This window comes from Crocodylus siamensis, chromosome 5 (genome assembly GCF_052110815.1).
Source record: "Crocodylus siamensis isolate JL-2025a chromosome 5, ASM5211081v1, whole genome shotgun sequence".
Lineage (NCBI taxonomy): Eukaryota > Metazoa > Chordata > Crocodylia > Crocodylidae > Crocodylus > Crocodylus siamensis.
The window spans coordinates 78,189,730-78,217,203 of NC_143399.1; the positions used below are offsets into that span (position 1 = coordinate 78,189,730).

At 46.5% G+C, this 27,474-nt stretch overlaps 1 protein-coding gene across 2 annotated transcripts in view; it reads left to right on the top strand.

Moving 5' to 3' along the window:
• The window catches only part of COL15A1 (collagen type XV alpha 1 chain), a 285,296-nt gene that overhangs the window by 154,422 nt on the left and 103,400 nt on the right, over positions 1-27,474 (top strand). For both annotated transcript variants that reach the window (XM_090049302.1, XM_090049301.1), the window contains exons 13-17: positions 1,170-1,304; positions 6,770-6,832; positions 14,802-14,837; positions 15,327-15,452; positions 24,861-24,929. In XM_090049302.1, the coding sequence (XP_089905428.1) occupies positions 1,170-1,304; positions 6,770-6,832; positions 14,802-14,837; positions 15,327-15,452; positions 24,861-24,929 (429 nt within the window). The remainder of the gene's footprint in view (positions 1-1,169; positions 1,305-6,769; positions 6,833-14,801; positions 14,838-15,326; positions 15,453-24,860; positions 24,930-27,474) is intronic.

Below are 27,474 nucleotides of genomic sequence, written 5' to 3' on the forward strand. Positions count from 1 at the left end.
CTAGCCTGGCTCACTCTTTCCCCCTGCCCACTTGCTCTCCTGCTGTTTTGCAGGAGCTAAAATTCAGTGTGTCCCAGGCACCCTGCTGAATGTCCTCCAATCCACCCCTACAGCTACAGACTGGTCCTCTGGCTAAACTAAAACTGACATGCCAGCCACCTGCCTAGTTTAAAACTCTCAACCCCCCTCTGGGTCATCATATTGCTGCAGAAGCCTTCTCCCTCCCTCTGGGTCTCTCCTAGTTCATGGCCTGAAGTTATCACTCTCTGACAGTCTAGGCTAGCAGGAGTTCAGGACAACATTGGTTCCTCTGCCCTAGGCATCTGGGTTTGTATACTCTGAGCTTCTCCTCTTTCAGTCAGGTGTGTCCCTGATTGGCCACAGGTATGCTCCTTGGGCCTAATGAGCAGCCTACTGCTGTTCTCCTGGCTGAGCTGCAGTTTTTTCCCCTTCTGCCTAGCTGGAGCTCTGTCCTATTGGCCTCTTGTTTGATAGCTAGCAATGAGGTAGTTATTTTCAGCCCTTTAGCTCCCTAGCTGTCTCTTCTGCAGCTAGCCCAGGTTCAGTGCTCCTGTCTGTTACATTCTCCACCTTAAAGTAACAGAAGCCTCTGGCTCCCTGGTACACTTAGTCACACATTGAAGCTTTATATATTGTTATCTAGATTTTTAAATTATGCCAGCTTTTGAATCATTGTGAATCAGTCATATCAAATAACAAATGCACATTTTATACTGTATATTTAATACACAGTACTACACATGCTTTTCAGGGACAGCTAATGTAATTTAAGGAGCACATGAAGCTTTACAGGAAGATTTTAAAAGAGGAAGGGAACTCATGACTTGGAGGAAAGCAAGAGAGAAGTGTAGAAAAAGAAGGATACCTAAATCCAAGTACATTCGTCCAGATCAGTCTCCCTCAGTTGTAGTGTGTTGTGGAGACAGGCAAAGAAGGCTAGACCAAAGGGAATAGCATTAATGAGGATATTAGGCATATGAGAGGGGAAACTAGCAAAAAGAAATTGTATATTTTGTTTTAAAAAGGATGATACTTTAAAATCAGATTTTAAGATACTTGGAACTAAGCTAGTACAAATGAGACAGGTAGTTGAGATTGGGAATGCATATTGTGACAATATTTTCTCACCATTCTTTCGATTTATCAAGGGTCTACCTGGGCCACCAGGCCCTCCTGGATTACCTGGTCTCCCAGGAAAACCAGGGCCAGATTCAAATACAGGCCCCCCTGGATCACCTGGGGAAGATGGGAAAGATGGAGCTTCTGGTGAACCAGGCCTTCCAGTAAGTATATACTTGCCCGCTCATGTTGGTACTATATCTGTGCCACTACAACCTATATGGTTCTTAGAAAGCTGTCCCTTGCCAGCATTTTAAAATAGCCACAAGTTGAAGAGCCCATGGTTTGAGCAAATCTGAAATTCGATGCTGAACCAAAGGGCCAGTTTTCTATGAAGCACTGATTGTATTGCATTGCTGTAGCTAGAGCTGTGTGCAACGGCGTCAGAGAGATGAGGTGAATCTAGGCCAGTATGGGTAAGAATTAAAGATGAGTTTACTGTGATATTTCCAGGAAAAAGAAGCTGTGAACATCAGTTACATATTTCAGTGAGATGTTATGACATAAAGGCACTGTTGAACTTTCATCTTTTGGGTTTTTCTCTGTTCAGTGTAGGTCATCTAGGCATGGAAATTGAGGACTGGAACCAAATTGTTCTCCTGGGCATATATATTAGGCTGCCACACACCAAACAATATAGATCTCTTTTCCAACAGAGTGATACATATCTCCAAAGTGCAATCCAGATTATCAAGGCAGCGAAGAAGGAGATGCTGAGAGCCAGCCATTAAGAAATGCTAGATGCAAAGTGTAGACTCCTGCCCCCATTTTGACTACAAAGAGGAATCAGGATTTGTCCCTAAAATAAAAATACAAAAGTATAATCCTTATTGAAATACTGGCTATAATTCATGTAACTGTGATATGCTGAACAATAGTTTCTAATACAGCATTCAAAACAGGCCAGATTGTACTGACTCACATCGCTACAAGCTTGAGGAAGTCCATTGGTAAATCCCACAAAACAATCTGTTGCTGTCTATCAGTGCATTGTTTGCTGAATTCACCTACAGTTAGTACAAGCTTTGCTCAGAAGGTGCTTTACAATGTTTTTCTTCTTTCTGTTAAATAATAGATATTCAGCATCAGGAAAGCAGCTGGAAGAAAAAAGCTGACTGTCATGCAACAACTTAAGTGCTTAAAATAATTTACAGGCAAGATTCTTTGGGTAAATGTGATATCCTTTATTAGACCAACTAAATAGTTGAAAAAATTGATCTTTGCAAGCTTTCAGGTACGAACAAAGGGTGTTTGTACCTGAATGCTTCCAAAGAACAGTTCTTCCAACTATTTAGTTGGTTTAATAAAGATATTACATTTACCCAAAGAACCTTGTCTGCCTATGTCCTTGGACCAACACAGCTACAACCAGCACCCCCTATAAATAATTTACATATTTGGAGCAGTCCCGCTGACTTTAGTGACACTACACACAATATGAAAAGTGTGTATGTAAGACTTCGCACAGTCATGGCTCATAGTCTCAATCCTGCAAACCTTTTCTCTCGTGAGTTGCCTGATTGTTAGTTATTATTGACTTGAATTGTAAGGGGTATTCGCAATGAGGAAGGGCATGCAAGATTAGGTCCTCTGGACCCACAACATGGTGCACACCTGTTGAAGTCAACGATAAATAGGAGGGAATTCTGCCCCGCCTCCTCTTGCTCCATGTGTTGGTGGGTGGGAAGGGGGAAAGGGTGCAGTTTAAGCCCTCCTCAGAAGCATTGGGTTTTGTCTGCAGTCAGGGCTGGGGATTTGGACGGAAGTGGGCCAATGCTCTTGCTGGGACTTAAAGCCAGAGGTTTCTGGCTATAAGGTTTTGCCCCTCTTCTCAGGGTCAAACTGATCACCGTATTTAGGGTCAGGAGAGAAGGAGATGCAAGCCCTTGCTGGATATGAGAGAGGACCTAGAACCTAATCTTTTAATCACTAGACCTAAAACATGGGAGGGTCTACCTCTTCCTCCTCCATTTAATTTCTAGCAGGAAAGAAGGGCAATTCTGTTTTCCTGTAGCACCCCAAATGATGCAGAAATGCCAAAAAATTGCAGTAGCACAGCTGTACGCATGGTTTTTAGGCAGATAGCATGAAGCAGGATTTAGCCCCCAAAATAGCTTTTTGTTGGGTCATATAATAAATAATAAAAATCCTAACTCTAACTCCAAGTTACTGTTAAATGTATTGTAAAAACCATTGTCCCAGTCCTCTCCTTCCAAATCATTTTTTACGTCAATGTAATGTCTTCAGTTTCAGTGTTGTTCCTTCTGAATTCCACTAATACCCAAAGAGAAAAATTGGATCTTGCCCTCTGCGCTTTGTACCCCTGAGTAAGTGGCTTTTTCAGCAGCAGTTTCAGAATTGAAGCTCTGATTCAGCAAGACACTGAAGCACCTATGTAACTTAAGCATCTAAGCTGTTAAGCATGTGTCCTCTTGAATTCAGTGGAGCTACCCGTGTGCTTAAAATTCTCTTCATGCCTAAGTACTATGTTGAATCAAGGACTTGAATGATTTAACAGTGCTTTTTATGGGTTGTGAAAATGCTTGGATAAAAACCGTCTTTTATAAATGGAAATACTGCTTTTAGCAACTGCTTTAGATGTCATTTTTACTGATCAGATTACTTTTTTTAAAGTCTACATGAAGTTAAATTATCTCAATGCATCATACAGTGACATTTTAATGATTATATTTCTTTTAAAATAGTTTAGAAATACTTTGTTATTTACAAGGCTCTCAGTGTAGAGTGGTAAGCACTAGAAGACCATTCAAAAGCTATGAAATCCACCCACATCACTGGCAGTAAACATTTGGATCATTTTTGGGTCTGTGGGTAATTTTCATTATAATCAATAATTAAAACAATGTTATTGTGAACTCAAGTTCCCCCTCCCCCCCATCAACAAACCAATGTGTTTACGACACACCACAGTGCAAAATAGATTTAAAACATAATGAATATAAATCTCATTTTTAATATAAAATTTTATATGGGGGTCAACAAAAAATGGCCTGTGGGCTGGGTCCAACCTTCCAACTAACTGGAGTTGGAGAGGACCTGCCAATTGATTGTCTCAGGCCTACAGTGCTCCACATGGGGCTAAGCCATGTGGCTTGGGGCAGCCTACACCCTGCTCCTGCTTTGGGCAGCAGGCAGTGTGGGGGAGTCTTGGGGACACATGCTGGGCAGCAGATGCTGTTGAAGCTCTGCATGCTGGGGCAGAAGCCACATGGCTGTGCTTTTTCCCCCCCACACCTGGCTGGGCATCTGCTGCCCAGCTCATGTGACCACAGCTTCCCTGCGCTTCCTGCTGCCCAGACTGAAAGTAGGGGACAAGCTACCGCAGGCAGGGGCGAGCAGGACTCAACCCCATGCCAAGCACTGTGGGCCAGATACAATCAATTGGCAGGAGGAGGAGGAGCTCTTGGAGGCAGGGGGAGCTGACCAGTACCCAGGTAGCTGCAACCATACTGGGAGCAGCCCCACCAGGAAACTGTACACACTGGCCCAGGACTAGGGTGGGCAGAAGCATGGTGCGTACTGCCCTGGGCAGGAGCAGATGGGACTCAGCCCCATGCACAGTGCCAGTGGGGGCATTTGTGAGATGGATGGGGGAGGGGAGGACTGCACCTACACCTGCACTGCCTGGGCGAGCTCTGTTGCACGTACCCCCTTCCACCGTCCCCTCCCCCTCCCCACCTCTAGCCAGCTCCCGGGACCTAGCACATGAGCAGTCGTCCCCCCCAACCACATACATGCACACGCCCACACACAGCCCCCTTACCCCGCACACACTGACACTGACACCTCCCCCCACACCCCGCCCCACACACAATGTACAAGAATAAGGCTTTATTTTTGAGCTATTATGCAATCACCTCTATATGCACTACTCAAAAAACCATAAATCAGGACAAAAATTATTTTTAAATACAATTAAAATATGTTATAATAGAGGTTTGATGTTTAGTATATGATTTGTTTTTCTCTATAATTTGTTAAAATGATATCTTCTGGAAGATTTTGTGTGCGGTCCTCAAAAGCACACCAAAACTCATCCAGCCAAAATAATTGCCTGCCGCTGTTTTATACTGTATTGAATATAGCAAGTCTAAAAAGTAAAAATAGAAAAGAAATCAAGGTGAGGTGGATGTAAAAATTGAGGCTATATTAGGTCAATTATGGCCAAACTAAAACTCCAGATAAAATTATCATTTGTATCGAGCCTCCCATAGCTCATTCTTAGACTCTGAGAAGAGTTTTGCATCATAGATGTCATGCCTACAGCTTTTAAAGGAAGGAAAATCCTGATTTTCACAAAGGAAGCTATGCATTAGATGTACAACTGTACATCTGACCTTGAAAATCAAGGCCATCCACTAACTTAATTTACACTAACACTTCCCATACTTTTTGTGTGACACTGGCTTAGCTGCACCAGAGGCAGCAACAGTGAACATGCTTAGGTAGACCAAGCACATGCACGATGTTGCCTAAACCTGTTCAGAGAACAGAATCGTTCTACATTACATTAAATATATGTTTGAAGCATGATAGGTTGCAAAGGTAAACATTTGGGACTTAGGAACTATGCCAGTATTGAAGATGTCTGTTCAGTTTTAAGTCATCACACCTGGTTTTTAATTGAATAATTACCTTTGTATTTTTTAAAGGCCCAGCCTCAATCATTTGCTGCTGGTTAAGTGCCCAGTGCTGCATGGTATATTTGGAAATTGTCCTTCCCTCTTTGAATTCCACCATAATCTAAGTCTCCTATACAGGATACCACTTGTATGTCTGCACCCCAGACATGGCTGTAGCAGGTTCATAAACCTCCACAAGTGACATATAGAGAGGGGACATTTAGAGAGGGGACACTGACCAGAAAGGTTCTTCCTCGACCTCAGAGGTCAAATCCACTCAGTTTCCATAATCTCTACTGTCGCAGCACTCCTGGGAAGGTTGTTGCCTGAAAGAATGAAAACTGCTGATATCCTAGGCATCAGTGTGCAATCTCCATGCCTTATGAGTTTCACATCCTTTCCCCACAGCAGGCAGGCACCAGAGATTTGAACTGGCAAGGTTTAAACAGTTGTTAACATGGGTAAAACAATGTATCTATCCATAATCCTGATCGTGGAAATAGTTGAGTCATTTTACCTCAGCACATTGAGTAGGGATGGCACAGCCCTGGCTGGCAGGGGACCTGCCAGCCCAGAGCTGCTCCACCCCAGCACAGCATACTGAGGAGGAGCTGGTTCAGGCAGGCAGCCCCTACACTGTAGCAGCCTCATGCCCCAACCAGCCTCAGTTCCTGTCTACACATGTGCACTAAATAACCCCGCCTGTACTTATGTCAAGCAGTATTATCCTGCAGTGGAGTTAATTAGTTTACTGTAGCCTAATACTGCTGCACGTGGAGAAAGTGACATTTTACTGCAGAACTAATTAGTCCACTCTGCAGTAAAGTGCACATGTAGATGTCCCCACTGAGTCGTATTTAAGTTTGCTGGGTTTTGTTTGTTTTTATAATTCTGTCATTTACGGACAAGTTTGGGGGTTTGCCTTGTTTATAGGTGGGAGAGAGAGTGTGAGGTGACATAAAACTTTTGTCTCCTATAATTTTTAGGGTCCCACTGGTCATCCTGGGCTTCATGGAATGGTAGGTCCTCCAGGGGTGAAAGGAGAAAAGGTAAGCTAAAAGTCTAAGCGCCTAAATCAGCATGAAATTTTTTTCCACTTTCAAGATCTAAAAAGCCTTGAATGGTTTTATCTGTAGCATACTGTTGTCTGGCTTTAATATGTGGTTTTTTACTGAATCCAGCTCATATAACTTCTTAACATATCTCAAAGGGCATTTTGAATAACTGTATTCTGCGCTGATGTGTACAGCCCAATTTTGTTTTCAACATGTTACGTACAAAATGCATTGGTGAGCTACTTGCAGTACTTCACTGTGGCAGGGCACCTTTGGTGCTTGCCACTTTAAGAGGTTGGAACAGGCTGTGGAGCAGCGGCAGCTGCGATGCAGCCAAACCAGGCGGTCACGTGACTGCAGGAGGGCTCCTGGATTGGAGACTGGGGCTGAACAGCCTCAATATAAACAAAGGCCCTCAGAGCTGAGTGGGCAGTTGCTGCAGGGAGCCAGAGAGAGAACATCACCAGCCAGAGCTGCTGCTCCCAGAACACCTGGAGATCAAGGGTAGGAACTATGGGGATGGAGGAGGTTCCTGGTCCTGGGGAATGACCTAAAACTACACCCTGCTAGGGCAGGATGGTGTGGTGGGTCTGCCTGTGACAGGGTGGTGGTCCCTAGGAAATGCCACACCAGTGCCTCCCTAGTGAAAGGTGAGTATGGGTGCTGTATAGCCTCAGCCCCCACAACCTGGTGGGTTACCCCATAGAGGGGACAGGTGAGGGGTCCAGGCATGTCATCAGGCCTGAGACCCAAAGGGAGCGAGGCTGAGCCAGTGAGGGACCAGAGTAGTGGGCCCAATGATAGCATGTGAGAAACCACATAGAGTAGGGTGCACCTGCAGGACTCCACATGGGCTGCACAGAGTAGGGTCTGCATGGGTGGGCCTGCACATAAGCCATCTTTAGAGATTAAGTGAGCTGGCTTTGGTGGGGCCCAAGAAGGTGGGCCTGTATGTGAGAGAGAAGGCAAGCGGCTATGTGAGAGAGAAGGCAATGACCTAACAGGAGAAACCCTTGACTGGTCAATACTGGGGCCAGGACCAAAACATTAAAAGGACTAGACCACCCACCCTGAGGGATGGCCGGAGCCAGGGGCCTGGACTTCCGACTGGCCTAGAGGTGAAGCCAGGGCCTGTATAGCCAAAGGTGCCAGAGGGAGCCACTGCCAAGGGGGAAAAGGGCTTAGGGAATTTTGCAGCCCAGAATGAGGGTGGAGAGTAGGCTGCCTGAGGAGGAGGGATCCAAGAAAGACCGAATGTCAGGTGGCCATAGAGTGAGGTCCATTGTGGGGCCAGGGCCACATAGTGATGCCATCTGTGAGACACGGGACACAGTATAAGGGGAGGTTCAGAGCTGTGTATTACGCCCTTGGCATCAGGCAGTATATGGGCAGCCCAATGCCAAAGAAGGAGAATCCCTGAATCACCCAATACTTGGTAAAAATCTAATAATTCTTAATTTCATCTCATGATTTTTGTAGCCTGACTGATGATTCTGAATGCTTGGATTTTGCCATGTTGGAACACACATGAGGAATTAGTGGCTCCCCTACAGAGTTTCAATATGGGCCACAGAGACTTAAAATAAGTCTCTTGCTCTAGAACTAGAGGCTTGATTCTGTGTCCATTGTAAACATAGGGGTGAAAGGGACCCAAGGGATCATCTAGCCAACCCCTGCACAGATGTAGGATTCTTTATTCCTACATCCTTCCAGACGATCATCTTGATGCCCATCCAGCCACTTCTTGAACGAGGTTCCAGTTTTCCTTAGCACCTTGTACTTTTGTCCCACTGTTCCTACAGTTGGGAAGTTTTTCCTGAGATTTCATTTAGATCTGCTCTCCAGGTGCTTAAACCATATTCAATGAAAAATTCCCACATACTCCAAGAATGCAGGATCAGGCCCTATGTAAAGGCCTGACAAGAATAAAACTTTCTAGGTAAAGTAAATTACAGTGAAATGAATCAGATTTTAGGGATGCAACTGGAGGGGGAAGGGTTGAGGAAGCAGGTATTAACTGAAAGAAGAAGCAATCTTTATAAAAAGCATATTTCTCAGAATGATAGAGAAAGGTATAGATTTCTCATCCTGTTTTCCTCATAGCATATATTAGATGACAACTGAATTATAGACGAAGCCCTACACACCTGCAGCTGCTCACAGAATAAACAGTGCACAGCAGCCCAGCCAGTCCCACTGAGGTCAACATTGTAGTGAATTCTGGCATTTAAACATGGATTTTACTATTACTAATATTTTTTTTCCGAAATGTATGATAAACCTTGGTTTAATATGTATTGTAGTATCCGGCTATACCTATTACCCACCTTGGCAAAAGGAAGACTATAATACCATTTTACTTGAATATAAGACTACCCTGAGTATAAGACAACTCCTCAATAATTAGGTTCTATATACAATAAAAGCTGTGTCAACCAGCATGTGTGTGGTAAGAAGAGTGCTGGGTATCAGGGGGGTGGGAGTGGCAGCGGGGTGGCAGAGCAACAGCAGTGCAGGGTGGTGGGTGGCAGTGGCACCTGCCGCATGCGAGCTTCCCCCCTCTCCCCCCACTGGCATCCAGCCAGCTGGCCGGAAATTCCAGTTAATAGAGTATTCCAGATAGCAGAATGCCGGTTAACACAGCTTTTACTATATTTCAAATTTTCATTGAATCAGCTATTAGATAAAAGCACCAAAAGCCCCACTAAAGCGCCCAATCTATGCAGACACTGCCGAGCCAGGTCAAAATAATGTGCAGCTTCTTCCAGTAAAGCGCTTTTTTCTTCCTACATCTGCAAGCAGCCTTTGTGCTCTGGTCCTTGATCTTCCACAGGGCGTTCCTGAAGCAGGAGATGAATTGGTTGAAATGGGCTGTCTGAGTTCTCTGCTGCTTGGTCAAGTGACCAAACAGCACCGCCTCTCTGGTTAGGGTCTTGACCCCTCTCATCATCAGGAGGAATACAATTACTCTTCTCCATACCTTCTTAGTGAAAGGGCAGTACCAGAGGAGGTGATCGAATATTTCCACTTTCCACTGGCAGGTTTGCCTGGGACAGTTTGGTAGGCCTCTGTGCCCCTCTGTTTTTCCGAATCCAGATGGGGAGTGCCTGGGGCAGAGCTACCTACCATTTCAAAACTCTGTGCTCCTTTTACAGGTCCTTCTGGAAGATTCACTTCCACACAGCCTGGTAGTTGTTGCTGGGTAGTAGGTCTGTGGTCAGTAAAATGTCTCTTGCTCTCAGTAAAATGTCTCTTGCTCTTACCACTGTCAGCATCTTACAGTGGTTTGTCAGGTTGCTGGTGTTTTGTTTTGCAGATCGTATTTATTCTGGAAGCATTTCAGGACTTCGTAGAACCATGGTGGCTCCATAGTCCACAGGCTTGTGTTCAGCAGTGTATACACCCTCCAGCGTCAGTTTGCAGGGCACCTACTATCTTACGAAGCAGGCTGCTTTGGATTCTGTCCCCATTGCCAGTTTGCAGATCTGACTCATGTCCTTAGCCCACAGGAACAGCAGGACATTTGGCATTTCTCAGCCCCCAGTCAATTTTGTCTTGTACAGTGTGCTTCTTGCAACCTTCTCCCATCTGGAGCCCCAGAAGAAGGTGCACATGGCACTTTGGATTCTGTGGGTGACTTGCTTTGAGGCGGGGAAAGACCAGCGTGGTGTATAGAAGCACTGGTAGCATTACTGCCATTATGAGTACTTATGCATCCCCTCCATTGAAAAGTAACACATTCCCTCCATTATTGCAGTTTCTGTTTGACCTTGGCCTCAGTCTTTTCTCATGCCCTCTGCCTGCTTAGTTCTGGGTCGATCTCCACCCCAAGGAGTTTCTCCCTTGTGGGCGACAGAGGCCCCCAGGGCCAACAGGTCTCTGAATTGCCCACCCTCCCAGGCCAGTGCTTTTGCTCCTGCTGAGCTTGGTCCCCACCACTGTTCTTTATACCTGAGTGTGTTGTTAACACTCTTTCAACTGACCATTTGTCCCTGCATATGATGTTGAGGTCGTCCATTTAGGACAGGACCCTTATTTTTTCCTGGTTACTCCCAAAGATGTCTACTCTGCTGACCCCAGAGTCCCACCTGAGCTAGTGGGCTGGTGGTTCCATCATACAGATAAACAAGACTGGGGATTGTGGGCATCCCTGCCAGACGCCAAACTCCACTTTGATTGGGGCTGTCAGGGACCCAAGCTAACACCCTGCTGCTCACATCACTGTACAACTTCTTAATCCATGTGGTGAAGTCTGGGGGACCCCCATCTTCTTCATTATCTCAAACAGGAATTGGTGGGCCACTCAGTCATGGGCCTTCTCCAGGTCAAGATTCAGCACAGCTGTTTTCAACCCTCTCCCCATTGGTACTGTAGCACATGTGGTAGCTGCAGCAGGGTTCCATGGATCTACCGCCCAGGCACTGTGCATGACTAGTCCCCATGGATCTCCGCACCTATGACAGACTTAAAACGCTCAGCCAAGACTTTGGCCATTGTCTTATAGTTGAAGCTCAGAAGCATTATGGATCTCCAGTTTTTTAGCTTATCTCTTCCCTCCTTCTAGTAAAGAAGGGTTATGAGACACCCAGATGATCCTCCTGCAGGTGCTCTTTACAGACCTTCAGCAGGTCCAGGCCCACCTGGTCCCAGAAGGTCACATAGAGCCCTTGGGCAGGCTGTCTACCCCAGGAGTCTTACTCTTTTTGAAACAGTGGAGAGTTCTATTGATCTCCTCCTGCATCCATTCCTTCACCAGCTTCTGACCCTTTTCCTCCCCAAGGACCTGGAGGAGCTCCAGCAGGCATCCTACCTGGCCTCAGGTCCTCTGGGTGCACAGTGTACAGCTCCCAGTATACGGCCTCTGCTGTCTCCAGTATCCCCTTGTTTCACCAGTGCTCCACACTCGCTCAGTCTACCAGACTGGTCATGTCTTCCTTCTTGCCTTCTTTAACCTGCTAAAATAATCAGACCACTCCTCTTCCTCCTTCACCCAGGGGATCTTCCTGGCCTGTTCTCTATAGCAGGCCTCAATCTGGGTCTTTACCTCCAGCATGGCCTCCCTTACTTCCTAACCCCAAGCTGCCTGTTTGTGCAGGCTCTGCAACTTGCAGTTTAGCTGTTTGTGTTGTTTTCTCTGAAATCAGGCTCACTTTCTTCCAGCCTGCTGGAAGAAGTCTCTTGTTCTTTCTTTCATGCTGGCCCACCACTACACTCCATGTACCTGGGTCTGAGGGTTTTCCACCCTGCATAGTGCTGCCTGAATTCCTACTGCATCTTTTCATTGTCCAGAAAGCTCATGTTCAGAGTTCACATTCCTCTGCCTTTCTTGGGCTGCCTCCATTTCTGCTTTCACTGTCAGGAGGCAGTGGTCCAAGAAGCAGACAGGCGCAGATTCAGATTTAGGTACTTTCCACCCCTTGGGGAGGAGGATGAAATCTATGCGTGATTTTGATTGACCCACGGGGTCTTTCCATGTGAAATTTGTGAGTGCCAGACAGTTTGTTTGTTTACACAACCCTATGTGAGTGCAGTTTGTAAAGCAGCAACGGGGGTGGGGGGAAGCAGCATGCGTTAGCCAGTTTTTTGCAGGTACAATCTTGAGATGATAATGGGGGACTGCAGTTATGCTTTCCCCCTGGCTTGCTCCTTTGCCTTTTTGCTAAGAATAAGTAAGACTAGTGGGCATCTGAAACCAAGGGCTTTCAGATATGGGACTTGCACATAGGATGCCTGCCATGGATTTAAAGAGTATCCATAGCTCCAGACTGATGAGTCTGAGAGGGAGGATATTTGTCCAGTAGTAAAGCCATACAGACTTGAAAAATTGATCTCTGCTCAGTTGAATTTGGAACTTGACTATTGGGTCTGACTGAATTTTGGAACTGATTTAGCTGATTTGGCCCTTGGGATTAAATACATATATAAAAATAAATGTTGTGGCAATGGGGGACTGCTCTCATGCTTTTCTCCTAGCTGCTTCTCAGCCTTTTGGCTAGAAGCAAGCAAGACTAGGGGGCATCTGAACTCCAAGGCTTCTAGGCCTGGAGCTTGCACATAGAATGCTGCTGAAAAAACCAAAAGTTTCCATTGGTATGTTTGCCCGGTAAGGGCCATGTGTTTTATACTAAAGCTTAGTGTTGACTGCATTTAATCAACTTCATGGTTGGTTTCCATTACTGAGCACATGCTGCTTTTGGCAGCAGCTTAGTGATAGACAATGTACCTAATGAGACTTCCTTTTATGGAAATACAAGATGAGGCACTTTTCCACCCATGCTGATTGGAATAAAAAACCTTGTCTTGTATTCAGGTAAATATGGTAAGTTAATGGGAACAGTATTGAAGAGCCCATCTGTGGGACAGAAGTTTTACGTGCTGTCTGTGGTTATTTTAAAATAAATAATTTATTTTTACTGTTGTTCTTTTGCTTTGCCACTTACTCTTTCTGTTCACTCCTTATGAGGGCAGAGTTTCCTTTGACTACTTGAGTAAGGACTGCAGGATATGTTAGCTATTGCAGTTAAGTCAGTTAGGCCCAGTGTGATTTTTAAAATGAGCTCTTTTCATGCTGTGGGTTTCTTCCTATTCTGTAAACAGAATTTGAAGACAACAGGATGGGAGGAGAGACGCTGAGAGAGAGAGAAGATTCTGTCTCTTTCATGAAAGTTGAATAGGAAAGAACAGAAACCTATTAATCCACAGCAGGCTGGCATTAGTAATCTGTGTGCATGTATCAGAACACATGACTTCAGAAATAATCTGATAACTCTCTCTCTCGTTTTCTTTTTAATTAAGACCACTCGGTCTCTTCCAAGGAGAGATTTATCAGAGATCGGATATGTGCAAAACTGAGACAGTACAGCTATAAGAACTTCTCTAATAATCTTGTTGGGTTTGGCCATGCTTACAGCATGCTTTGGACCATATCCTGCTCCTTCCATGGGATGAGGATTAGACATTTGATGTTTTGATTCTATGTTCCAGAGTTGTAAAGTCTACGAGGGGTTGTCAATGGAGGGTATGCATACCTCCAAGGGTACTTTGAAAGGTCCCAGGGGTACATGCAGGTGGGCAAAGACAGAGCGCTGCTGCTTCACGGGAACAGGGCTGGGGCAGGGCAAGGGCAGCAGCACCCCTCTTCAGGCCGGACATGGGGAAGAAGCTTGCACGCAGTGGCTACTGCTGCCATCCACCACCCGGTGTCACTGCTCCATGTGCGGGTGCCCCCCAGACCCCCACTCCATGACCAGCTGCTGCTATCCCCACTGCAGCTCCTTAACTGGCTGCCAAGGGTACGTTGCTCAAAAAAGTTTGAAAACTAAATTAAGGTACTAGACCAGTGGTGCTCAGCTTTTCCAGCGCACAAGCTGGATGAGTGGGGCACAGCCAGACTGCGAGATAGATCCAATATGTGGGTCCAGGTCTGCACACCAGGTCCAGGACTCCATGCTGGGTCTAGGACCAGGTGCCAGGTCTGGCTGTGGACTGGCTCTGCATGCTGGCCTAATCCAGCATGTGGGGCCATGTCATAGGATGTCTAATGGGTCAAAAAGCTGGTGGCAGGAGAGGGGTGGCAGGGTTAATTGCCACAGAGCTTCCAGAGCTGTGGCAATTAACACTGGCACCAATCCCCTGCTGGCAGATTTCTGGATCCTTTGGGAGCCCCATGGGCTGCATGACTCAGCTCTGTGGGCTGGATCTGGCCTGTAGGTTGTACTTGGAGCACCAAAGTATTGGACTGCTTTCTGTCTGTGAATCATACTAGAAATTCAAATCGTGTTTCTCTGTTACCTATTCAGTTGTGGGTTGCTTTTTTTAACCAGCACCTTTTATTGTATCATGACATCAACAAATATGTAAGGTATTCACCAAAATCTGAATTCAGCAGAGCGTGTGCCCGTGTTCTTGCTTCCTAACTATTTATATCCTACCCAAATAAGTGAGATTTGGTTTTATTTTACAGGGTGATCCAGGTCTTCCTGGTTCCGTTGGTCCAAAGGTTGGTTGTTTCTTTATAACAACTTCATGTTATGTACAGTTTATCATAATTTTTTACCTATTATAAGTTTTTTCAAAGCAGTTGAAAAAAAAGTCATGATAAAGTAGCTTAACAAAATGAAATGACCCTATTTTTTATATTTTTGCACAGAATTTAGGAATAAGTAGACCTGAGTCCTATTCCCGGCTCTGGTTTCCAAGCTGCTGTGTCAGGGTCAGCTGGCTTGTTTGGTGCTGACTTTAGAACTATACTGCCTCACTTTCCTATCCATAAAATGAACATAATATGTAACTCCTGGATATGTTGTGGAGCCTAATGTATTTGTATTTGAACTGTGTTTGGAAGGAAGGAGCTTAGAAGTCCCAGAGAGTATTATTCTGCAGCCTCATTAAGTCAATGATTTTGATTCAAACAAATTATATTTTATATGGACAAGTAGATGTGCTAACTTCATGTTGTGTCATGTTGTGCCATTTCCTTTTGCTTTAGGGAGATGCTGGAGATATTGGAGCACCAGGTCTAAAAGGTGAAGCAGGTGCTGATGGGGAGCCTGGGAAACCCGGACTACCAGGACTCCCGGGACCCCCTGGCCCAGGCTATGGCTTTGGATTTGAGGTAACTGTCCTATAAACATGATGAATTGTATGTACAAGGCCATTAGCTTCAAAGGGAGGACAGCATGATTGTTATTTGTTGATTCTGAAGATGGAGATGATAATTCATGTTAGTCAGAAATAAGTAGGCAGAAGGTAATGCAGGTGACCTCTTGGGGACTATAGAGGTTCAAGGCATGCTTTTTGTAGGCAAGAACCTACTTCATCAGCTATCACCAGCACTCTGGTTTTGTGAGGGGGCTGTTCACAAAGGCTTTAAGACTAGATTAGACAAACATTTGTCTAGGATGGTTTATACAGAAGTGATATTGCCTTGAACAGGGAGTTAGACTAGAGCTTCTGAGGTCCCTTCCAGCACTACTTTTTATGTTTCTTATTTAAGATGAATTTGATCACAAAAAGATTCCTTTAGCTTTACACTAAAAATTGCTTGTGACATTTGTGTTTAGGTTTAATTTATTTCTTCCCAGCCTCCAGGTAAATGGCTTACTATTATTTTTCTGAGTGGAATCTGGCCATATATTTTATTGCAATATGTTGGTAGTTATTTCTCTAAGTAACATGCATATGACAGTTTAGTGATTGGATTGTCCTCCAGAATTGTACAGACATCTCCATCTTCCTATAATGGGGTCACATACACATCCAGAGAGGATAACAGAATCATAGAAAAGTAGGACTGCAAGGGACCTCCACAGGTCATCTAGTTCAATTCCCTGCTTGAGACAGGATCTTCCCTATCTAAACCATCCCAAAAAAGGCCTTACCTAACAATTTTCCAAGTTCTGAGTGGCCAAGGACCACCGACCTCCAGGTTGTACACCATGCTATTTGTCCCTCCTCACTGCACTACATGCACACTTCCCATGTGAGGAGCAACCCCAGCTGCACTGTACTGGCACCTCCTTTTTGCACAGGGTCTCCCTAAGGCCCTCAGCCCTGCTGGCTACCCTTCCTTGCCCTCAGGGGAGGGGACAAGCAGCAGAAGCTGAGGGAGGGAGAGTCTGGACATTACAGCAGCAACACAGGAAAGCAATGTGAAGAGAATGGCAGTCAACCCAGGAGCTCAAGGGCTGCAGGTTAAATTCTATGGGGCCACATGCAATCCATTAGCTTCCAATAGGACAGTCCTGATATAATCTGTCCCTAAAACTGCATAATCAGTCCTGTTGTACAGGCACAAGACACCATGCCCAAATCAGAGAAGGATATTTAGCTGTCTTAGTTTAAAGTCAAATAGAAGGCAGGGTAGAGATGCACCTTATAGACCAACTAAATCAGAGATTCAAAAGATTTTGTAAGCAACAGCTTGTTTCAGCTTGATGGGAAGGGACTGCAGGGAGTAGTGCTTCTAAATGGAAAGTAGTGTTTGACTACAAAGGATAGGGAATGGTAGGGTCCCAGAAGTGGCCATGACACCCTCTGGTGGCTCTGTAACCTGTGCCCTGCCCTGCCTCTAGGGTGCCCTCCACTCCTCCTTTCCTGCCATGCCTTTATGTTTTTATTGTATGCAGAGGAGGTTGCCTCGATAGTCCTAGAGTGAGCCTTACTCTGTCTAATAGCTAGCAGGTCCCTCCTGAAGACCCCTGGTCTCAATCCTGCCCTTAGGCTGTGTAGGCATTTTCCGTCTGCCTGGGGCACCTAAAAGCCTTAAGGGCTAATTATATATCTGTGCCCCTCCAGGACACCTGTAGCTTTAAGGCCTCATGGCATGGCTCCATCCTCCACTACACCATGCTCCATGCTTTGTGGGTGTGACTGTACTGTCCCTCTCCTGTTAGGACTTCAGCCTTTTCAATGTCCATCCCTTTTTCCTCGCTAGGCCTTCTAGCCTGGGCCCATTGTATTGGACCTGGCATCTAGGCACCAGCTCTAGTCTTGCCCAGGCTGTGGGCCCTTGGCCCCTGTCTCTGCCCCTCTCAAGTGCTGAGCCCTCTAGCTGCAAGCTTCACCCTGCTCTGGGGTCCTCTTGCTTGCTCTGCCTTGAGCCTGTCCCCAGCAGGTCTTGAGACAACCACTTGCCCCTAAGGCACTAATGGGACTGCCAAAGACCACCCCTCACATTCCCAACCCAAATCACCAGTATAACTTAATCAAATAGTAAGCCCTCTGGCTACAAAATGAATCTTCCCTTCTGGGCAAAAAAATACTATGAAAGCAAAACCCTGCTACCAGTTTAAGAAGAAAACCTCTTCCCCCACCTCAGAGCAACCCATACTCTGGGGGGCCACCTCCATTCTGGGCTCACTCCTCCACTCTGGTTCAGGGTCCCTCAGGTAGCTTTTCCCCTCCAGGAATCTTCTCTCCTTGGCAGAAGCAGGGCCAGACTGCTTCAGCTGTGTTCTCCATAGTGACACTCGGTAGCTGCATCCCTCCTGCTGAGATGGTGTTCCTCCAGCAACCTCCAGGATCTTACTGCTGCCTCCACTCAGGGCCTGTGCTTATATGCAGTCTAAGCCCAGCCCATTCCCTAGTCATGTGGCCCCTGATTTCCTCTGGCCATATCTGCCACCTGCTTCTGTGCCCGCCTGCAGGCCCTTAAAATAGCAGGAACACCAAGTCTCCTGCTACAGGAGAAAAAGTGACAAAATTCAGTTAACTCAGGGTTAATCTCATATTGCATTTTGGTCTTGTACTAAGTGAAACAGAATTCTGCTTTTAGTATTCAGAGCTGTTATACTATAGGCTAAAACTCCTGTGGCACTAATATCATAGTGGCTTTAGTATTTTATTTTTGTATGTAAATAATTTATAGCCTGGGCTTAAATATGCAGCAGTACCCACCAGTGGATATGTCTCCACACAATATTAATGCAATTTGCACCAGAGTTTATTGCTCTTTGGTTCAGTGTTTACATGTGTGCCCAGAACTGCAGCATGTTGAGCCAGGGTGCTGCAGCCCTGGGGGGGTCAGCTTACCAACCCAGAGCTGCTCCCTTCTGGCTCAGCGTTCTGCAGAGGGGTTAGCCAGCAGGCAGCCCCCGCACTGTAGCACCCTCATGTCCCAGCCAGCCCCTTCACAGTGTACACATGCATTTTGCCACATGTAACTACTCTGCTGTAGGACAGTACTTGTGTTAGGGAGTACTATCCTACACTGGAGTTAATTAGTTTACTGCAGCCTAATAGCACTGCACATGTAGATGGTGATTCTTTACTGTGGAGCTAATTTTAGTTAGCTCTGAAGTAAAGCATCATATGTAGATGCACCCAGGATGCTTTAACAGTGACTTGTAGGTTCTGTGTTAGATGCCAGTTTTCATATACTGTCATCCTGGATACAAAATGCAGATACTCCATAGTGAACTCATGCTTTGTAAGATTCAGTAGGAACCATCTATTAAAAAACAAAAACACAAAAAAACTTCAAACTATTACGCTTTATTGAGGCATAAAGAGCAACTTCCATTTTAAAATTTGAGTTTTGGCTCACCGTAGGTTCAATTTCACCCTTCATTTGAAAATGTTTTATAGCAGTTGTATCTCAGAACACAGCAGTTTACCTTGTGCTGCCCTGCTGGCAAGCATGTGAGAGAATCAGGGTTTATACATTCTTCTTTCTGCTAACCACAGTAGTCATTTAGCTTATATATGTGGGTTTTCCTCTCTCTCTGTACTTATTTATGCAGTGTTCATCTCTTCTTTGGCTTTTTCATTCAGGAGATGTTTTCAAACTGTGGTGCTATTTTCTTTTAACCTCATAGAATGTAATGTAGCACAGCACAGTAACAAAGATGAATATTATATGAGAAATAAACAATGTTTGCTTGAAACTGGTGGCCACAATGGGCGCGTCCACACATTCAGGCACATTCGCTTGCAATGTGCAAAAGCGGTGCAAATTTGAGCCAGGGCTTTTTGCCTCAGTCCACGTGCCCAGACATGCACTTTGGTGTGGAGCAATTTGTGCCACTTGGGGCAAAATAACCCAACTTGGCTCCTCCCAGATCTGCAGCCAAGGGAAGCTAGAGGCTGGGGCCAGAACCTGTGCTGTCCCCAGCAGTATAAAAGGCTGCTCTGGCAAGTAGCTCAGGGCTACTCACTCTCAGGAGTTTCTGGGGCCTGGCCAATTGGTACCTGGGGACACTACCCCTTGTGCCAGCTAGACTGCTGAAGCAGCCCTGAGAGTTCCCTGCACCCTCTACTCACTGCAGCAGTCTGGCAGTGGGGGCTGCTGCCTGGCTGTGACCTGTTGCCACCTGCAACAGCATGTGGCCCTAAGGCTGCACACCTGCCAGACCCAGATGGGGACTGCATGGACATTAGAGGCATCTGGGCCAGCTGCCAGTGGGCTGTGGCAGCTGTGCAGCACTACTGCCATGTGTGCCACTGCTTGGCCAGCTGGGCACCTATCACCTGCAACATGTTCTCAGTGTGGTGGCCTGATTTGGACTGTTAAAACAAGTCCTGGCTGTGACCTCCAGCTGGGTCCTGGGTGCAAACGCTGAGCAGGCTCCTCTGCCTGGGTCCTGCCACTTGCCACACTATCAGGAATTCTGGTGTTCCCTATTTAAACTGCAAAATCCCTGATAAAAAAAATCCTAAAGTCAGTCTTTAAAATACCCCAAAACCCATGTTCTTCCACAAGTAAAACAAAAGTCCACTAGACAGTGTGTGTGTGTATGTGTGTGTGTGTGTATGTATGATATAGATATAGATATATATATAGAGAGAGAGAGAGATATCAAATCAGTTGGGCAATGTTTTATTGATATAGTTACAATTTTAAAGCAATTTGGAAGCCTACCCGTGCCTCTTGTGGGGGGGACTGTGGGTGTGAGGGGACATGGGGGGGCTGATCTGGAGGGTCCCCTGCCCCCCACAGGGTGAAGCCCCCACACAGCTCATGGGCTGCATCCCCAAAGGGCCACAGCCCCTCAACAGGAGCTACACCCCCTCCAAAAAGGGATACACCCCCTCAACAGGGGCCAAAGTCCTCCAACAGGGACCCCATGACCCCCTTCAGGGGCAGCCCCCCCCACAGGGCCCATGGCCCTCCACCCAGCCCCAGGCCCCAATCATCCTCCATCATTTGCCCTGCCTGTCCCAGCCCCTGATGGCTGCACCGCCCGGCCCCAGTGTCTCCACACTCACTGCCTATAGCAGCATCCGTCAATGTTGTAGGGGGCAGCAGGGATCAGCTCCGGCTGCCTGCCACCCAAACTGACACTGCCTGATTGCCAGGGTGCAGCCTGGCTGGCAGGGAGCCATGTGGTGCTGCAGGCTATCTGGCAGCTTGAGGCCATTCAGGCTGAATGGTGCCAGGCTCTAGGGGACAACTGGAGCAACCCAGAGCTGCCAGACAGTGCCTGGCGCAGCACAGGACCCTGCCAAGCCAAGCTACAACCATGTCATGTGGCAGCATGGGTGCCAGGCAGCTGAGGCCAATCCCTGCTGCCCCCCACTTCCCCATGCTGTGCAGGGGGGCTCTGCCATGGGGCCCTGAGTAGCTCCAACCACCACTGCTACTGCTGGTAAGTGTGGGCTGTGGTGCAGGTGGGGTCGGGCAGAGGAGCAATCAGGGAGCAGGGGCTGTGCAGGGGAGCAATCAGGGAGCAGGGGCTGGGCACGGGAGTGATCAGGGAGTGATCAGGGAGCAGGGGCTAGGCAGGGGAGCAGTTGGGGAGCTGGGGTTATCCAGGAGAGAGATCGGGGAGCATGGGCTGGGCAGGGGAGCAATCAGGGAATGGGGGAAACAATCCAGGAGCTGGCACCCAGCAGGGGGAGCGATCAAGGACTGGGGCCAGGCAGCCCCGCCCAACATGGTCCCCTCCCCCCACATGTCCCCACCATCTATGTGGAGGACCGAGCCCAGTTGCTTCAGGGCATGGTTTGGGACTGTGCCTTAGCCTGCTGTATTGCAGCACTTTTTTTTTTTACCCCTGGATATCCAGGGGTCTAATTTTGCCCCCATGCTGCAAATTTGCAACGTGGAGAATGGGTTTTTTTGCTCGCACACATGCATCTTGCAGCATCTCAGAAGGGTCTTAGATGCTGCAAGAGGCACCTGCGCACTCATCTGGATGCACCCAATGTGGGCAATGTAACATGGTGGTTTTAAAATCCATCAATTTAATCTGAAATAAATAGATGCAATTCCTTCAGCTTCTGTATTATTCCTTTCTTCCACCCTGCTGACTACTCTAAATGCAGAGGTTGTGCAACTGCCATTGCTTGCTTAATAACAAATTCTGGTACCCTACTTATGCCAAATAGTACCTTAGTTGCTTACATCTCTCGCATTTTTTTAAAATCAGAGCCAGCATGTATGCAATTGGGAACCGAACACAATATATACAAATACTCCATTGCATTCATCTAGACTCGGTGTAGATTCCAGCTCAAATTTTTCCCTGCACTAAAGTCCACTTGGCTCAGGAAATGGGGAGAACAGCCAGGGAGCCAGTTACACATAGCCTTGGTCCAAACCCCAGCATGTGTTAAGAGCTACAAACTGCTCTGATTTGTTCCAGGTGGCTATAATCCACAAACAACTATATTTCCATCTGGGAGTAAATGGAGCCTCAGCATGCACCACCTTACCCTCGCCCTCTACTCATGTGGCACTCCATGGGCAGTTAAACTAGGATCCAACTTTACTGCTGTACATCAGTTATAAGTTTCCCTGCACAGGGAATTTGCAGCTGGCCAGTGCAGTGGCAATTTCTGCCACTGCCGACAGTTGGAACAGGGTTACTATAGCAGGATGGGGCATGACACATAATAGTACCCCTTGGTGACCTTTTTGGATACCTACTTAACTGGTTCCTTGGTTCTCCTCTCTCCTTCTCTTGCCATGCCGTTGATGTCTTTTGGGTGAAAGTAGTTGTCGAGAGGCTGCCAGGACCCCAGGGAACCACTATCCTGCCTACATACCTGTTGTTCCTGGTTAACCCGGTCCGAGGGGCCTTAAGACGCTGGTAGCCTTGGTGACTATTCACGACCTCCAACCTCCCCTACAGCCGTGCCCATGCCTCACAGGTGGTATCATTCAGTTACTTGCTTGTTGGAGCTTTGGCCTTCTTGGCCTCTGCCCCTTTTCTCTTGCTGGAGCCTTTTAGCCTATGTTAGTCCTGACTTCTGGGCTTCAGCCCCAGGCTTACTCCCTTGAGCTCGTACCTCTGCCCCTCTCAGACTATGGGCCCCTGACCCTGGTCTCCACCCCGCTCTGGGCTCTGTAGCCCTGTGTCTGCCCTCTGTAGGCACTGATGAGACCTCTTTTCACTCCTACTAGTCTTGCCAGTAAAACTAACAGGAAGTCCAGCTAACAGCTTAACTAAACATATACCCACCTTGCATACATGTAAGTCCTAACAAAAGGTTTGCTGTTACTTTAACTTAAGTAGCCCAGTCTGAGCAATGGACAGCACACAAGCTGGCTCCTTTAAGAAAGCAAAGCTTCCTTGGGCAAACCCCCTTCTGGCCTTCTCCCACTTAGCAGCTAAGAACCTGATCTCCTACCAGGATTTCTCAGTGAGCAATCTGTCTCCTTCCATGTGAGGATTCTGCTTCTCTGCAGGAGTTTCTCCCCACTTTACACCTCTCACTGTGCTCTTCTGGGCACTCCCTTCCTCCCATGGTACTCCTCTGATCCTGTTTTTATCCAGCTCCTAGCATTAGAATCTGTGCCCAGTGACTCGGTGGTCCCAGATTTCAGACTTTCTGGGTTCAAGAGGATTAGCCACCTCTCCCTCACCAGGCTGCTTATTCTTGGGCTGGTGCTTCTTATCTGAATATTCTGTTTCAATCCTCCTGACAAGCCTGCTTAGACTGCAGGACAGGAGTCTCTGGCTCTCTCTTACAGTTGCCAGTACAGTGGGCCATGCTGGATCTTGTACTGCAGGGGGCATGAAGATAGCATCCCAACTGTAATCACAGCAGACAGTTCTTGGCCAGCCAGTTGTCAGCTGGAATAGCAGAAATGTATCTGTTTACTCATAGACCAGGATGATTGGAATATTTGTCATTTATGCATTCCTTGATGGTAATCCCAGTCTCGATACGCTGTTCCTACAGTCTTCTTGATGCCCACTCCTACCATCTGTTAAGTCAGAGTACAGAGCAGTGTATGCTCTCAGAGTGGTCTATCAGTTTTAGTAGGGCAATACTAGCTTTTGGTTGGCAGTCTTTTTATTGCAATAAAGCTGTCTTCTGCAAAACAGGCCTTTTAGCACTTGTTAGCATCTGTTATCAATTAAGTGCCAAAACTGAACAGCAAGGCAGGGAAGAGGGAGACAGGGTTTGTTGGCACTTGTGCTTGCCAAAAGAACAGTTTGTGTTGCCAAAGGAACCTGGTAAACCTATTACAAACACATGGGTGTCAGCAATGACAATATGTTGTGTAAAACAGACAGCAGGCATACTCTTCCAGGGAAACAGATTGCTACAAGGAGGCCAGTTAAAACCAGTAAAAGCAAGGTGAAGCATCAAGAGACACAAGCTCCCATTCCTCCTGGGAAGTGATCAAACAGATAAGTGCACTTAATCTCACCCAGTCCCATTTAGTATCTGGTGTCCTGAGACTCAGTTAGTTTTTGATGTTCTGAGAATCTATGGAAGATGAAAACAAAACTAAATGAAAAAAAGCTGGGCAGCACTCAGTCTTGCTGTTTTGCCCCAGTTGAGCGCTCTGTTAGTGAGAGTACAAAAAAAGATGGAAGCAGATTGAGAAAGCATGGTGCAGTCTTCACAGCCTCCAATAAAAGTAGTGATAAATAGCTACAGGAAATGCCGGTGATCGTGATATTTTTTGGCCTATGGAACCTCTTCCCTTCCCAGACATGGGCACTGCTGTTTTCAGCCTTACCATTTTCCTATTCACTTCAGCCAGCTATGTGAATCACCATTTGCAACCACAGTAATCACAAGCAGGAGCTCAGCATTCAGTTGCAGGAGGAAGAAGTATCTTCCATTCTTGCATCACAATTGGTCTTCCTGGCAACAATGCCTATAGGACCTCTGTTGCCAGAAAAAATGTTTAAGTATTTAGCTTCTAAAAGTTATTACACTTACAGCTTCACAATGCAATGTGCTAGTATTAGATAGGTAAATGACAAAATAAAAAAGGAGCACAAATTATCCTGTAAAAGGGAAGGTTGCTTTCATTTTATTCAACTGTTTTCCAGTCTGAAATAATGTGGAAGGCTGGTAAGGTGACAAACCCATCAGTTCATGAGGTTTTTGACTGGCAGAAAGACTAGTGTGCGCTATCACAAAGTTTGAATATCTTTACATTTAATACTTGCAGCATACTGATACAAAAGAAGTTCTGGAGAACGATTTGACGTATTGGTGACCTTTCTTTGGTGTCTTTGTTTTACAACATTCAAGAGGAACTCCTGATATAAAAGGCTAAAAGATGAGGTGAAGGCAAGACAAGGTGTTCAGTAACTCTTTCTTTTTTCCTTAGGATATGGAAGGGTCAGGGAACATCGGTTTGTTAAGTGAGCACAGAACCCTAGGATCCAGAAGACCACATGTAAGGTTTTAGTTTCTTGTTTTATTTTGCTTTGTTTTGTTTAAAAATGCATTCCTTCCCTTCTACATGCAGTCTGTCCAGAAGGCAGTTGATGTTTTAACTAGTCCACACTTATTATATAACACAGAGTTTATGTGGTACCAGTGTCTTGTTTTGTCTCTCTTTCAGAGAAAATGAGTAGGATAGGAAGGACCGGCATCTCTCTCACATAGGTGTATGCTTAGAGCAGGGATGGGCAAAAGACAGCCTGAGGGATGGATCCAGCCCACCAACAGTTTGAAGAGCCTGTGTGTGGCTTCCACTCAGGAGCTTTAGCCCTTGATGCAGTAGCATTAGCTTTGGACCTGGGTAGGACTTCTGCCACAGTGAGCAGGCAGCGGCAGCAGCTGTGGATGCTGCAGGCAGGTTCAGGAACTCCAACACAGAACCTGCTGGTGGCATCCACAGCTAACACTCTCCCAGTGCAGTGGAAGCTCTCATCTGGAGCCCTGATTTGGAACCTGCCGGGGGCATCAGCTGTGGACCAAGGCAGGAGTTTCCACCGCACTGGGCGGGCAGCAGCATCAGCTGTGACACTGTTGGCAGGTTCCACATCGGGGCTGCTGGCTGTGCCCACATCTGATGCCGTTGCCCGCATGCCACAGTGGAAGTCCCTGTCTGGGTGCACAGCTGAGCTTCAGGGTTCCTGGTGAGCTACAGCTCTTAATGGGTTCTGGAAAGAGGGAGGAAGAGAGAGAGGAGAAAGATACAGGGAGAGAGAGAGAGAAATGGAGAGAGATGAAAGAGAGAAGGGAAGAAAGATTGAAGAGAACAGAGAGGAAAGAAAAAGGAAAGAGAGAGACAGAGAGAGAAGAGAAAGAAAGAGGGAGATAGATGTGGTCCTTGACAAGTTCCCAAAACTCATTAAGTGGCCCTCCAGCTGAAATAATTGCCCACCCCTGGACTAGAGTGACTTCACTGGGTCGGTTTGAGTTGCTCCCTGTTTATATTGCACTAAATTATATTAGGATTTTTCCCAGAGAAATCAGTTTAATTTCCTTCTGATTTTGATTGGTTTAGTTTTAGTTAATTGATTAGCTGATCTGTTACAGTTTTAAAAATGTATAGGACTAGTGAAGTGGGGTTTTTTTTACCTATGATGTTCCTTAATGTGTCTTGCCTCAAACCTGAATACGTAGCCTTTTTCAGCGTGAGCCTTCCTTTCTTCCCTTTTATAACCACTCTGTTGATCAGGCTAGTCAGTTCTGTGACTTTGATTTTTCAATTTACCTGAAACCACTCAAGAGAAAGATGTGGGTATCAGTGGGCGTGTCCACATGAGACATTTACTGTGCAGTTGACTAACTAGCTGCACAGTAAATGTCTTGACATCTACACATGCTCTCCTATTAGGCTGGAGTAAGCTAATTTATTTTGCAGCAAGTTAGTACTTGTAAATACAAGTACTATCCTGCTGAGGAGTAAAAAATCTGCAGCAGCACACATGTAGATGCTGCCCTGGTGGCTGGGGCACAAGGATGCTTCAGGGCAGAGGCTGCCTGCCAACCCTAAGCTGAAGCTCCCCCGCGCCCCAGCCAGCCCCTCTGCAGCACATTGAGCTGGGCAGAGCAACCCCAGGCTGGTAGGCTCACCCTGGGGCCCCTTGCCAGTCGGGGCTGCTCTGACCTTGCTTTACATGCTGCACGTGAATAAAATGTATAACTTAGTGCTCCGGAGTTAATTCTCCTGGGCACATGTTCAAACGGTACGTCCGGGAGCAATTAGCACTCCAGAGCAATAAGCTCCTCAGTTTATTCATGCACAGTGACAGCATGTGTAGATGTGCCCATTGTGTACAATTCAGTGGAAAATTTTCTTCAGTGCATATGCATGGTCAAAATGGTGAGTCAACTGTTAGATTATGGGATAGAAAATAATAATGAAAATATAATGATATTAATTAAATCAGTCTTTGTGAACACATGAAGCATTCTGTTCAAGGGCTCAGTGGTGGGGAGCTGTGGGGGGCAAGGGCTGCAGGGGGATAGAGCTGTAGGAGGCAGGTGGTGGGCAGAGGTTAGGGGGTAGAGGCTGTGGGAGGCAAAGGGGGCAGAGACTGTAGGGCGGGCACAGGGTGCAGGCACCATGGGGGGGCAAGTACTAGGGGGCTTTGGCATGGGGGGACAGACAACAGAAGGATCAAGTGTTGGGATTGCAAGGGGCAGGGGTCATCTGCCACCAGCCTCCCCTGCTGCTACTTCTTTCCCTGCTGGAATAGGGCAAGGGGAAGATTTTAAGATGACCCTGCAATAGTTAGTTCTATACTTGGAAAATTATAACAAATTTAGAATCTAGTTATTGGGGGGCCACTTGAATTAAAAGTTATCTTGGATTCAGGTAAATAGGGTATTAAATCCTCTTGTACCATTGCATTAACCAATTTCTGACTACCTCCTTTGGATAGTTTATTTTACCACTGGTTAATAAAGTATTTTTGGTTTATTCTGAGCAATCTGACTACAGTCCACCATCTGAAACAGAAATTTGGCTACTATCCTCTCCATTT